General features: G+C 57.7%; 1 protein-coding gene across 2 annotated transcripts; it reads right to left on the reverse strand.

The window, feature by feature from the left end:
* Positions 1-3,028: 3,028 nt before the first annotated feature.
* Positions 3,029-11,753, reverse strand: WFIKKN2 (WAP, follistatin/kazal, immunoglobulin, kunitz and netrin domain containing 2). Of its 2 annotated transcripts, none has more exons than XM_008011462.3 (2): positions 11,307-11,753; positions 3,029-5,912 (listed from the first exon to the last, which is right to left on the reverse strand). In XM_008011462.3, the coding sequence occupies exon 2, from the start codon at positions 5,841-5,843 to the stop codon at positions 4,392-4,394; it is 1,452 nt and encodes a 483-aa protein (XP_008009653.1). In that variant the 5' UTR covers positions 5,844-5,912; positions 11,307-11,753; the 3' UTR covers positions 3,029-4,391. The 2 variants fall into 2 exon arrangements, with proteins under 2 accessions (XP_008009653.1, XP_008009652.1); XM_008011461.3 differs by lacking the exon at positions 11,307-11,753 and adding an exon at positions 10,195-10,795.
* Positions 11,754-12,057: the final 304 nt, after the last annotated feature.

Genomic DNA, 12,057 nt, shown 5'->3' on the forward strand with positions numbered 1-12,057 from the left:
GCAGAGGCTTCCCCAAGGAGCTGAGTCTTGAAGGATGAGTAGGCAGAAGGCTGATGAATGTAGGCCAGGACTGCTTGTGTGTGTGATAGAAATACTTGTCACACGGGGAGGTTGTAAACAGCCCTGGGTGGCTTGTGTGTGCTGACGGGAGGCAGCCTCTTTAGAAACATTCGGGGTCCTAATGGGACTCCAACTGCCCAGCCCAGAGCAGGGTGTGTGAGAGTGTGTGTGTGTGTGTGTGTGTGTGTGTGTGTGTGTGTGTGTGTGTTGCGTGCTAGGAGAAACAACATAACATGAGCATTACGAGCTCTGGGCTGGGTGCGGTGGCTCACGCCTGTAATCCCAGCACTTTGGGAGGCCGAGGCAGATGGATCACCTGAGGTTAGGAGTTCGAAACCAGCCTGGCCAACATGGCAAAACTCTGTCTCTACTAAAAATACAAAAATTAGCCAGGCATGGTGGCACATGCCTGTAATCCCAGCTACTCAGGGAGGCTGAGGCACAAGAATCTCTTGAACCCGGGAGGCAAAGTTCGCAGTGAGCCGACCTCACGTCACTGCACTCCAGCCTGGGTGACAGAGTGAGACTCCATCTTAAAAACAAAACAAAACAAATCAAAAACTCTGAAGTCAGACTGGTAGGATTCAAGTCTTGGCTCTGCCACTCACCCGATTTGGGACAGGTTTCTTATCCCCTCTAGCCTTAATTTTCCTACCTACAAAATAGCCTTCTGTCTCCTCCAGTTGCAGTGGGCCTTACAAGAGCTGGTGCCTGGCACATAGGACGTGCTCACGCATGCTGCTGTTTTGCAACAGGACAAGGGGACGGACGGAGTTCCCCACGGCTTAAGGCAATCACCGAGGCTGTGGACTTATTCTCCCCCTTCCCTAGTCGGGGTCCACTCCATCCCTGGTCTCCAGCCCCACTGTCCGGGGGATGACATCAGACTACAGAGCAGCTGGCTAGACAATGGAGCAGAGTGTCCTAGCAGGCTGGAGGTGCTGGGGGAGGCAGAGGGTGGAAAAAGCCAAGCTGCCCTGCCCCAGAGGCCCTGGGGACTGATCTGGAGACAGGCCGCTCAGGAATAGGCCTCTGAAGAGGCAAACTGAGGGTCAGAGCAGGAAGGAGAGAGCCAAGTGCGTGCAGGAAGGTGAGGAGTGAGTATCCCGGGCAGACAGGAGACAGGTGAGTCTAGCCTAGATAAAGGGGCCTCATTTTCGTTATGTCCCGGGACCTAGGCTGGGGCCAAATCTCCTCGATTTGACTGAGCAAAGCAACCTCCCGAGACTGGCTGGCAACCAGGCCCCGGGAGCTCCATCCACCCTTTCTTGAGCTCCTGCTAGATGCCAGCCTTTGTATAAGGCCTAGGGTAACAGAAAGAAAGGACTCTGGCTTGGTTTCAAGGATAGAAAACGAATGCCAGGTAGTAGGTCAGAAGTTATAATAGGTTCGAAACCACCCATTCTCTAAGTGCTCATATTTTCTGAACCCCACCTCAGCTTATAGTGGTGCTCAGTTTGGATATACTCTGTGAGCAACAGAATAAAACATTTCAAGCTGCAAAGCCCAAGACCCAGAAACGCGAGGGGAGGGCTTTCAGTTCTGGGGTCTGTTCTGAGTGGAGAGCTGCTGAGGGTGGGAGGGGGCAGCCACTCGGCGCCAGGCCCTCCTTCCTGGGCTTTCCAGTTGTACCCAGTTAACAGGGCCCAGCTCCCGAGCCTCTTGTAGAGTGATGTTACTACCCTCTGTTCTACAGATGAGGAAACAGAGACTCAGAGAGATCGCAGGTAAGCAGCAGAGCCTAGATTCAGACCTAGGCAAGTCTGACTTCACAGGCTGAGTTTTCTCGCTCTGCTAGGTGGGGCTGGAGTGTGACAGGCACCCCAGGTCTGGGGCTGTGAGTGGGCAGTGGTCTGGTTAGAGGGAGCCCCGAGATGGGATTTTCCTGAACCTCACACCTTCATCAGGGAAGCAGACGTGCAACTGGGGACCCTGCTGTCCCGGCCCAGCCACAGTGCTCAGGTCCCATATCTGTGCAAATGGGGGTGAAAGGGAGGTGACAGGCGCTGGCATGTGGACACTTGCCCCCACAGCTTGCATGGTAATGTGCTACAGCTCGAGCTGGAAGCAGGTGCACAGAATGTCCCTGGGTCTCTGAGGACAGGGTGAGACCATGCTCACCTTCCTTGGTTACCTGACCTGAGCAGGGTGGAGGCCCGTGGCTGCTGCCCACACCACTTTGGTGGCTCAGTTTTGTGCTCAGTGTTCTCCCGATGTCAACTTGAGAAACCTTGGATCCTCTGCCTCTGTTCTTCCTGCTCCTGACCTCCTCCTCGCACCCTTATTGCAGATGAGATGGGGTGGGCCAGGCTAGGCTGGGCCTGGATTCTTCTTTTGGGTTGGGGCCCAGGAAAACACAGGCAAGTGTGCAGGGGAGTGGTGTCTCTTGGGGACAAACAGGCTGTGGGGTGTGCCACGGCTTCAGGCTCCTGAACACGTCTCCAGGGCTGGGGAGCCGCTGTGGGCCTCCCTGGGGCCAAAGGCACTGCTGTCCCCATTCTGGGAACCGAGCCCCATGACCTGAGCATACCTAGGGCTTTGACGAAGAGTCTTCCTGGGACCAGGCCTCACCTAGAGGCCCCCTAGTGAGTCACAGCTGGCAACTGTCCTTGCCTGCTCCGTTCCCATCTCCTCCACCTTCTCGCCTCTGAACTTGACACCATTGGTGGCAGGGTCTGGACCTGACCAACTGTGCTGTCACGCTGGAGTGACAGCAGGTTACAGATCAGAACACCTGGACTGGGCCCCACCCCTTCCTGCCTTTGTGTTCTTGGCAAGCCACCTCACCTCTCTGACCTCAGCTTAACTCACAGAGCTGAGCTGAGCAGCAGTTAAGGGGCCTTGGAGCTACAAAGTGGGCCCAAATATTACCAGCGTCTCTCCAACCCCCAAAGATGCTCCCACTGGCCAGACTTCCCTCTTGTAAGATCACCAAAGCAAATGACACTACCCCCCTCCCTCCCTTCCCCATCATAACCCAAATGAAACACACAAGCAGGGCCATTGATACTATGAGCTTTTAATTGGTATCTTCCTCCTTATATTTGAGGAAGAAATGAGGACGCCCCACAAGGACCTTCTTCAGCTTGGAGGGGCAGGGACAGAATAGGGCAGAGGAGGGTAGTGGGGGCAGATGCAGAGCTGACAGTGCAGCTTCCCAATCCTCTCTCTAGCGGCGGGATGGCCAGGCCTACACAGGAAGTCTGGAAACACACAAAAAAATCACCAACAAGCTGCCACATCCTTTGCCCAGGTCTCACAGAGAGCCTCCCTCCAGGTTCCCGTGGGCTCCCGAGGCTGCCACCAGATGGGAGCATTGAGCAATGTTCCTTTTCCTTCTCCAGCCACCTCCCTCCTCTCTCAGTCCTTTACTACCCCCTTCCCTGCCTGCTTTTTTCTCTCCCTTCATTTCTCCTGCTACCAAACAGATCCCGGGGCTTTTGTCTGCTCTATGTCCAAGGAAGCCAGTGGCATATGGAAGCACACCATCCATCAGATAAAAACTCCAGACAGCTGTGAGTCCAGCAGAGGTGCGTCTGGGGGCCCCGGGACGAGGGCATCTGTGTTGGGGCAGTAAGAGCTGGGCAGTGGCTAACATCTCTCTGTGGTCCTGGCACCCAGTAAGCATTCAGAGAACGTCCACTGAGTTCAACTGAACTAGATCGACAAACCAATGCAGCCAGGGAGAAGAAATATGTATTCTGCTGGTGCCGTGGCGGCCTCAGCGGCAAGCTGACCACCACCCAAAGGCACCCGTTCCAGCAGCTTCCACTCAGGGCAAGTCATGTGCTGGGCTGGTCTCTGCCTCCAGCTTGCCACTGCCCATGCCCCTAACCCCAAGTGGCCTCTGCTTACAGCAATCGAGGACGCTGTGGGAAAGGTGTCCCATTAGTCCCTGGGCCCTCCTATCTCTCCCCACCTACCCCCTTTGCAAGCCAATCCATTCAACTGTTCCTGTGACCAGCACACAGCGACCATCTCTTAAACCCTTTCTGGGAGACGGGCTAGGGGAGGGTGGCTGGGAGAGCTAGGGGTGTGGGGCCAGTGAGGGGAGGAGGAGAATGTCTGAGCAAGTTGGTGGTCAGGAATAACTTCCGTGTGTCCACTGACTTCTCCTTTTGTCCGCCTGAGCTAAAAAAGATATGAACCCCTTATTGAACCCAAAGAATAGATGCTGATCTGAGACCCTCTGTGGCTTTTTCTCTGCACGTTGGTTGACGTTTCCCGGCTGGCCCAAGCCTGTCTAATCTGACCTCGCCCAGTCTGCTGAGAGGCATTGGGGTGGATAGGTGGAGGAAGGCCAGGGAGGGGGCCAAGGAGGTGGGGGGGCTTCAGTGCAAGCCAAGAAACTCCTTGAGGACGTCACAGGTCTTCTTGTGCATGACCTCGCGGAGCTTCCTGACCCGGCGGGCACTCGACGCACCCACAAAGCTATCGGGGCGCAGCATGGCCATGCCGCCGTCCACCTCCCCCATGATGATGAGTGGCGTCTCGCTCACGGTCACATTAGGGCAGGGGCATGCCCAGTCCACGTGGAGCAGAGTGACCTCCAACGGCTCCCGGCCCAGGAACTTGAGGCCCATTTTCTCGTCCTTTAAGACTTCGTCCACAGTCACCAGGGCGCGGCCCGAGTCAGGCTCCTCGGTCAGCTCAGAGACTCGGCCCAGGATGACAAAGTCGCTGCGACAGAAGCTGGTAACGAGCTTCTGCCGAGGCTTGCAGGCCCGACAGCGCTGGTTCCCCCTAGGGAAGGGGCACGACTCCTCACAGGCCTCACGGCTCTCAAAGTTGTTGCCATTGCCCTCGCAGCCACCGTAGACAAAGGACTGGCACTGGCCCGTCTGGCTGTTGTAAGCCCAGCGAGGCGCGTAGGCTTTGCAGGGCCCCTGCAGGGCGGGCAGGCTGCACGCGGCCAGCGGCCCACTCATGCAGGCCAGCATGCAGGCCTCGTAGGTCTCAAAGTGGTTGAGGTTGCGGTGGCAGTGGCCAAAAGTGAAGGTCAGGCAGTTGTTGGCCTGGGCGTCGAAGTGCCAGCGGGTCTGCTCTTCACCACAGTCCTCGCTGTCGGGGGGCTTCAGGCACTCGGCTGCCGGGAAAGCCGTGCCATTAGGGCTGCTGTCTGAGGTGGCCGCAGCCTGATGTCCCCTGACCACCGACAGCGGGAAGTCGGCCCTCAGGACCCCGGCCGCGTTCCGGGCCGTGCAGGTGTAGATCCCAGCATCCTGCAGCTGGGCGTTATAGATGACCAGCTGGGCAATGTTGGTGACCACCACGTTGCCACGCACATGGTTGGGTCGCATGACCACATTCTCCCGATCCTCCAACTGCTTCTCCCAGGTGATCTCAGGCCGGGGCCGGCCCACCACATCACAGAGGAAGCTCACCGTCTCACCCATGGTGACCGACTGGTGCACAGGGTGGTTGAGCAGCGCCGGGGCTGCCATGTCCAGCTCAGGGGTCTCTGGGGAGGCTGTGGTGGGGTGCATGGTGGTCTCAGGCGGTGGGGGACTGGTGTTGGGCCAGGTGAAGTGATAGCGGCAGGTTACAACGGCCAGCGTGATGCCTTTGGAGCAGGCCTCGGCATCCATGTAGCAGCGGTTATAGTAGGTGAGACCGTCCGAGGCGCAGGTAAAGCTGGGCTCCTTCTCACAGCGGTCTTTGCACTTACACACGGGCTGGCCGTCCCAGATGTCACACTCAGAGCCCTGCTGCAGACACATGAAGTGGTCACACGTGGCCTCCTTGGGCATGCCCACTGGGCCCTTCTTCCCTTTCACGTCCATGTAGCGGGCTGCCACACAGCTCTTGGTCCCACACACATTGGGGCAGCACTTCTCATAGGCCTCACACTCCTGAAAGAGCCAGAGAGAGTGGCCTGAACAGGGAGGAGGAGGAAAGGAGGGGCTCCCTATCCTACCCCATGGTTTATGGGGAGGTGAACTAACATGTACTCCCTATCTAGTGGGAGCAAAACATTTGAAAATAATGACGAATGCATACATAGCATCTCCTACGTGCTAGGCCCTTGTGTAAGAATGTTGACATCCATGAGCTTGCTGTGCTCATCACAAGCCAGAGGAGGTTACAGCCACTAACTCCACTCTACAAACGATGACTGAGGCACAGAGAGGCTAAGTAGCTTTCCCAAGATCACACAGCTGGCAGGGTCGGAAGGGGTGGGCCAAAGACTCTAAGAGAAGTTTTCCCACAACCATTTGACAGATGAGACTGCAGAGACTCAGAGAGGCGATGCCCAAGTTCACAGAGATGGGAAGTGGCAGAACAAGGCTCCAAGCTCCCAGTGGAAGGGATCAATAAATGGCGTGTTTTTTTTCTCCTGCATCATATAGCACAACTGAGGTCTAGCTTGAACAAGTAGGCCTGCCTTTCATCTCTTTCCCATGGGAGCGAGGATGCCTTGTCACATCAGAGGCTGAGAGGGGAATGCCCCAGGACTTTATCCGAGGTGATCCACACCTCTCCTCCCCTCAAGGAGACCGACACACATGGGGAACAGAGGCTGTGAGAGGGCCCAGACCGATCCACAGCCAACAGTCAGGGCAGGCACGACAGGTCCCGCACGCTGGGTCTCAGAGTCACAGGCTCTGCCAGGCCCAGGTGTCAGCTCCATGTAGGACCTTTCACGGGGAAAACAACAAGAAAAAAAGTCCCCTTGTGTGGCAAAGGTCAGCAAGGCCGTCAGCGAGGACTTGCCAGGCCGTAATCCCCTCTGATTTTCTGTGGAGCCACGTAAAGCATTAGTTTAATTCCTCGAAATTAGCAACATGCTCCTGGAGCCGACACAAACAAGGATTTCACGTGGTGTTTTCGACAATAACACATCGTACCCACTGGGCAGGCAGGCAACACTCCTAATCCTCCACCAGGTAGTAACTCTGTGAATTACTCCCCACCAGGGCTGGCCTCTTGTCATTCCAACTTTTATTTCAGCCTCTTTGACATTCCACATCAGCTAAGAGCGGGGAAATGTCCCCCACCCTGGCTGCATGGAGCCTGCCTGCTTGACTTGTTTACTGTTCTACCCCTTTCGGCTCAGAATGGGGACTTTGTTTTGCAGCTCTTATTTGGCATAGTCTTCTAGGCCACACCAGGGGAGGCTTTGGGACAGGGATGGGCAGCTCTCAGAGCTGGGTCTAAGGGAGAGGGACCCCGCAGGGAATGGAGGGCAGGAAAGGGAGTGGGAGCAGGAGAACCTTCTCCTTGGCCTGAGCCTCATCCCGTTCCCTAAGATGTTCAGGACCCGGAGGTCCATGAAAGCCTGGGTCCTTGGGCACCAGAGGAAAGGTACTTCTGGCCACAGGGAACCTAGAGGGGGTCCTTAGAACACTTCCGTGTAAGGAGGTCAGAATCTCCCCAAGGGCTGTCTGGATCCCCAGCCCTCCACAGGTGCCTTCTCCCCAAGACACACAAAATCCACCACAGTCTCACCATCCCCAAGCCCTACCTGGTTTATCAGACCAGCCTGTGCCTGCAAATGTAGCCAACTAATGGCATGACCTTGGCCAGATGGGAGCAGCCACCACTCCTCCTGACTTCTCATCTTCCTTTCACTTGGCACCACCATTGCCCACTGGGGGCATCTGTCCTAGGAGGCCTAAGAATTGTCCCTGGGCACTGTGAGGTTGAGGCCACTCTCTCCAGGTCAGCCCTCTGCTCTCCTGTGAGTAAACAGGCATCTACGGGGGCACCATTGTCTCTCGTGTTCCCTGGAGATGCCCCAGCCTGGACCTGGAGCCCGGGGAGACTCAGTGCTGCCCTCAGAGCTGGCCAGGCTGGGCAGGAAATAGCTCTGCCTGGAGCAGGTACAGGTCCCACAGCCTGTTGCCCCAGAGGGAGTGGGCAGGAATGGCCCTAGGGAATGACTCAGGAACTAGAAGAGAACCGGCCCTGCCCTGTGGCATTGCCCTCTGATGCAGAGCAGAAGGCAGGACCAAGGAAGCTGACAGGCTGAAACGTGGTTTCCTTCCTCCCAGGGACACCAGAGCATCCATTTAGAGCTGCTCCTGCTTGGCCTGCCATCAGCCTGGTCTGCTCTCAGGCTCAGGGTCCAAACTCCTAGGGAGGTGGCCTGGAGTCCAATGCAACCAAAGCTTTGTTGTTAAACATGGGTTCCAAGCCCACCATTCCCTCACTGGCCATGGCACCTGTGCCCTCCCTGCCTGACTCTGTGTCCACTCTCTCACCTGTGAGTGGGCTTCTGATGCCCACCATGCTGACCTGTCGTGTCAACACACATGACATGCCTGGCACGGTGCTGGCCCACAGCAGCCCTCAGCATGCGTGAAGGAGGAATCCTCAGGCTTCAGTCCCTGATGAAGTGGGACATCACTCCCACCTCTCCTTCCAGGCTTCAGTGTTAATACACAGGATGGTGCCCTGTTTCTCTCCAGGTGGATGGGGCCTGTGTTCCTTCACCTTCCTGGGCCCTGCAGGGCACTACTGCATGGTCCCCACCCTGTGGCTCCTACCCCCATCACTCACAGGCTCACATGGTCCATCTCTGGCTTCTGGACCCCACTCATCTGGTCCATCTCACACTCTCGCTTCTGGATCCCACTCACCTGGTCCGCCTCACGCTGCGGCTTCTGGATCCCACTCACCTGGTCCGCCTCACACTGCGGCTTCTGGATCCCACTCACCTGGTCCATCTCACACTCTCGCTTCTGGATCCCACTCACCTGGTCCGCCTCACACTGCGGCTTCTGGATCCCACTCAGCTGGTCCACCTCACACTGTGGCTTCTGGACCCCACTCAGCTGGTCCACCTCACACTGTGGCTTCTGGACCCCACTCACCTGGTCCACCTCACACTGTGGCTTCTGGACCCCACTCACCTGGTCCACCTCACACTGCGGCTTCTGGATCCCACTCACCTGGTCCGCCTCACGCTGCGGCTTCTGGATCCCACTCACCTGGTCCGCCTCACACTGCGGCTTCTGGATCCCACTCACCTGGTCCACCTCACACTGCGGCTTCTGGATCCCACTCACCTGGTCCATCTCACACTCTCGCTTCTGGATCCCACTCACCTGGTCCGCCTCACACTGCGGCTTCTGGATCCCACTCACCTGGTCCACCTCACATTGTGGCTTCTGGACCCCACTCAGCTGGTCCACCTCACACTGTGGCTTCTGGACCCCACTCACCTGGTCCACCTCACACTGTGGCTTCTGGACCCCACTCACCTGGTCCACCTCGCATTGTGGCTTCTGGACCCCACTCACTTGGTCCACCTTACACTGTGGCTTCTGGACCCCACTCACCTGGTCCACCTTACACTGCGGCTTCTGGACCCCACTCACCTGGTCCACCTCACACTGCGGCTTCTGGACCCCACTCACCTGGTCCACCTTACACTGCGGCTTCTGGACCCCACTCACCTGGTCCACCTCACACTGTGGCTTCTGGACGCCACTCACCTGGTCCATCTCACACTGCGGCTTCTGGACCCCACTCACCTGGTCCACCTTACACTGCGGCTTCTGGACGCCACTCACCTGGTCCACCTCACACTGCGGCTTCTGGACCCCACTCACCTGGTCCACCTTACACTGCGGCTTCTGGACGCCACTCACCTGGTCCACCTCACACTGCGGCTTCTGGACGCCACTCACCTGGTCCATCTCACACTGCGGCTTCTGGACGCCACTCACCTGGTCCACCTTACACTGCGGCTTCTGGACCCCACTCACCTGGTCCACCTTACACTGCGGCTTCTGGACCCCACTCACCTGGTCCACCTTACACTGCGGCTTCTGGACCCCACTCACCTGGTCCACCTCACACTGCGGCTTCTGGACCCCACTCACCTGGTCCATCTCACATTGTGGCTTCTGGACCCCACTCAACTGGTCCGCCTCACTACCTCACACTCCCGCTTCTGGACCCCACTCACCTGGTCCATCTCACACTCCCGCTTCTGGATCCCACTCACCTGGTCCGTCCCACACTTTCACTTCTGGATCCCACTCACCTGGTCCATCTCATACTGCGGCTTCTGGACCCTACTCACCTGGCCCTCCTCACACTCCTGCACAGTCCCTACCCCATGGCTCCCACCCCCATCACTCACAGGCTCACATGGCCCATCTCTGGTCTCTGAACCCCACTCACCTGGTCCGTCTGACACTCCCGCCTGCAGGTACTCTGTGCGTCCACCCAGAGGTTGGGATTCATGTCGTTGGGGCAGATACCGGCGTGGGAATAGCGGATGGGCGGCAGCGCCAGGCTTCGCGGGGGCACCCCGAGCAGCAGCAGTAGCAGCAGCAGCGCTGCCACCTGCTCCCAGCGAGACCAGAACCGGCGACACCTTAGGGCCCACATGGTGCAGGCTGGGGCGGCTTGAGACCTCCCTTGAAACGACGCCAGGATCTGGGGCCCACCAGGACCTTCCTCTCAGAGGCTGCAGACACCTGCCCTCCCCACCCCAGCAGGTTTCCTGCTCAGGCTGCTGCTCAGGCTGCTGCCGCTGCTGCCTCCACCAAGTCAGCACAGCCTGCAGGGCTGTGCGGCTTCAGATAAAAGAAAGGTCTTTGGAAGGAAGCTCCCTCTCCTGAGTGTGCAGGGAGAGGAGCCGCAGCAGGGGCCCGCGCCCGGATTTATATCCTGGGCGCGCCACCCGAGTGGGAGCCAGCTAACCTGATGCCTGTCACAGGCAAGCTGCTGGCGCCTCTGTCCCGTGGCTGATCACAGACTTATTGCAGAAGGGGGGGGAAAAAAAAAAGAAGCTGGAAGCAGTTTAGGCAGCGTATCTGGCACGGTGGGACACCTGCTTGTTTTTGACTCCAGGAGGCCTTTAACCCCTTCAAGGGCCAGAAATGGCATGTGCTTTGCGGGGAGCTGGCTCCAGGACACGCAAGCTCACTCTGAAGGAGGGCTTGTTTCCCTTTCCCCCACCTCCTTGGGGCCGGGCCCCCTCCTCCCCTTTGGCCACCTCTAAAGAACACACAATCGCTTGTTACGAGGAGGGACCTGCAGCCGCCGGGTTAGCATCGCCCGGCTTGATAGTACATTTGAGAGCAAATGACGTGGAAAAACAACAAGTTCACGGCCATTCCAGGGCGGGCCTGCGCCGCGCTGTGCCCTGTAAGCCGACTCCCACCCCGGCCCCGGCCCTTTGTAGGGGGTGTGCACACGGACAGTTCCGTATCTCTGTGTCCAGGGCAGTTTGCGTCTTAAGTTCCAACTTCAGTTAATTTCCCCCAAATCATTCCAGAGACACATACCAGATATGCTCTGGCTCCCCCGGCGGCTGGGACGGATCACATTCCTCCCTCTTCCATCGACACACCAAGAAAACCTCCGCGGTCACAGTGTCTCAGGACTGTGCCGGAGTCCAGCTGCCCTCGCTGACGACCACAGTGGCCACTCTTTGGTGAGCTCCTTCTGAGCTGCCAGCCGTGTCTGGCCTCCCCCACTTCCCAAAGGAGGTCTGTGGTTGAAGAAGGAAAGCGACTTGCCCAAGGTCACATACACTGAGCAGTCCTGGTGGCACCAGCTGCCAGATGCACTGGGCTCTTCGCACGTGCGGGTTCTCTGAATGCATCATCTCATTTAATCCTCACAACAAACTGCACCTCCATTTCAGATCTGAGGAAAGGACGCACAGAGAGGCTAAGCAACCTGCCCATGTCGCACAGCTACCCCACCACGGTACAGGAAACAGGGACACCAGCTTGCTGGGTGTGGGCAGGGGCCTTTTAAAACCACCCCTCCCCCATCCATCTGTCAGAACTGCTGTCAAGGCACAGCCCAAACTCTGGTTTTCACAGACTGGACAAGAAATTTTTGAAACATCAGGGGCTATATTTGTGGAGGGGCCGGGAAGAGAGCCAGAAGCTGCCAGGGGCTGGGGGCGATTTCTCCCCCATTTGGCAGCAAATGGCTTGTATCTAAAATGCCACAGAGCAGCCTGCAGTCTGAGTGTTTTCGAGTTGGTCACTCGATCCTGGGGGTGGAGGGTGGAGGCACATAGAG

The sequence above is a fragment of the Chlorocebus sabaeus genome, chromosome 16 (genome assembly GCF_047675955.1).
Source record: "Chlorocebus sabaeus isolate Y175 chromosome 16, mChlSab1.0.hap1, whole genome shotgun sequence".
In the NCBI taxonomy this organism is placed as follows: domain Eukaryota; kingdom Metazoa; phylum Chordata; class Mammalia; order Primates; family Cercopithecidae; genus Chlorocebus; species Chlorocebus sabaeus.

What these genes read in the sequence shown, in the direction of transcription:
- WFIKKN2 (XM_008011461.3), bottom strand. Translation starts at nt 10,404, where the DNA reads ATGTGGGCCCTAAGGTGTCGCCGGTTCTGGTCTCGCTGGGAGCAGGTG. An exon ending in GGGAGTGTCAGACGGACCAG is followed by an intron (nt 5,913 to 10,194) that starts GTGAGTGGGGTT and finishes TGGCTCTTTCAG; the next exon opens with GAGTGTGAGGCCTATGAGAA.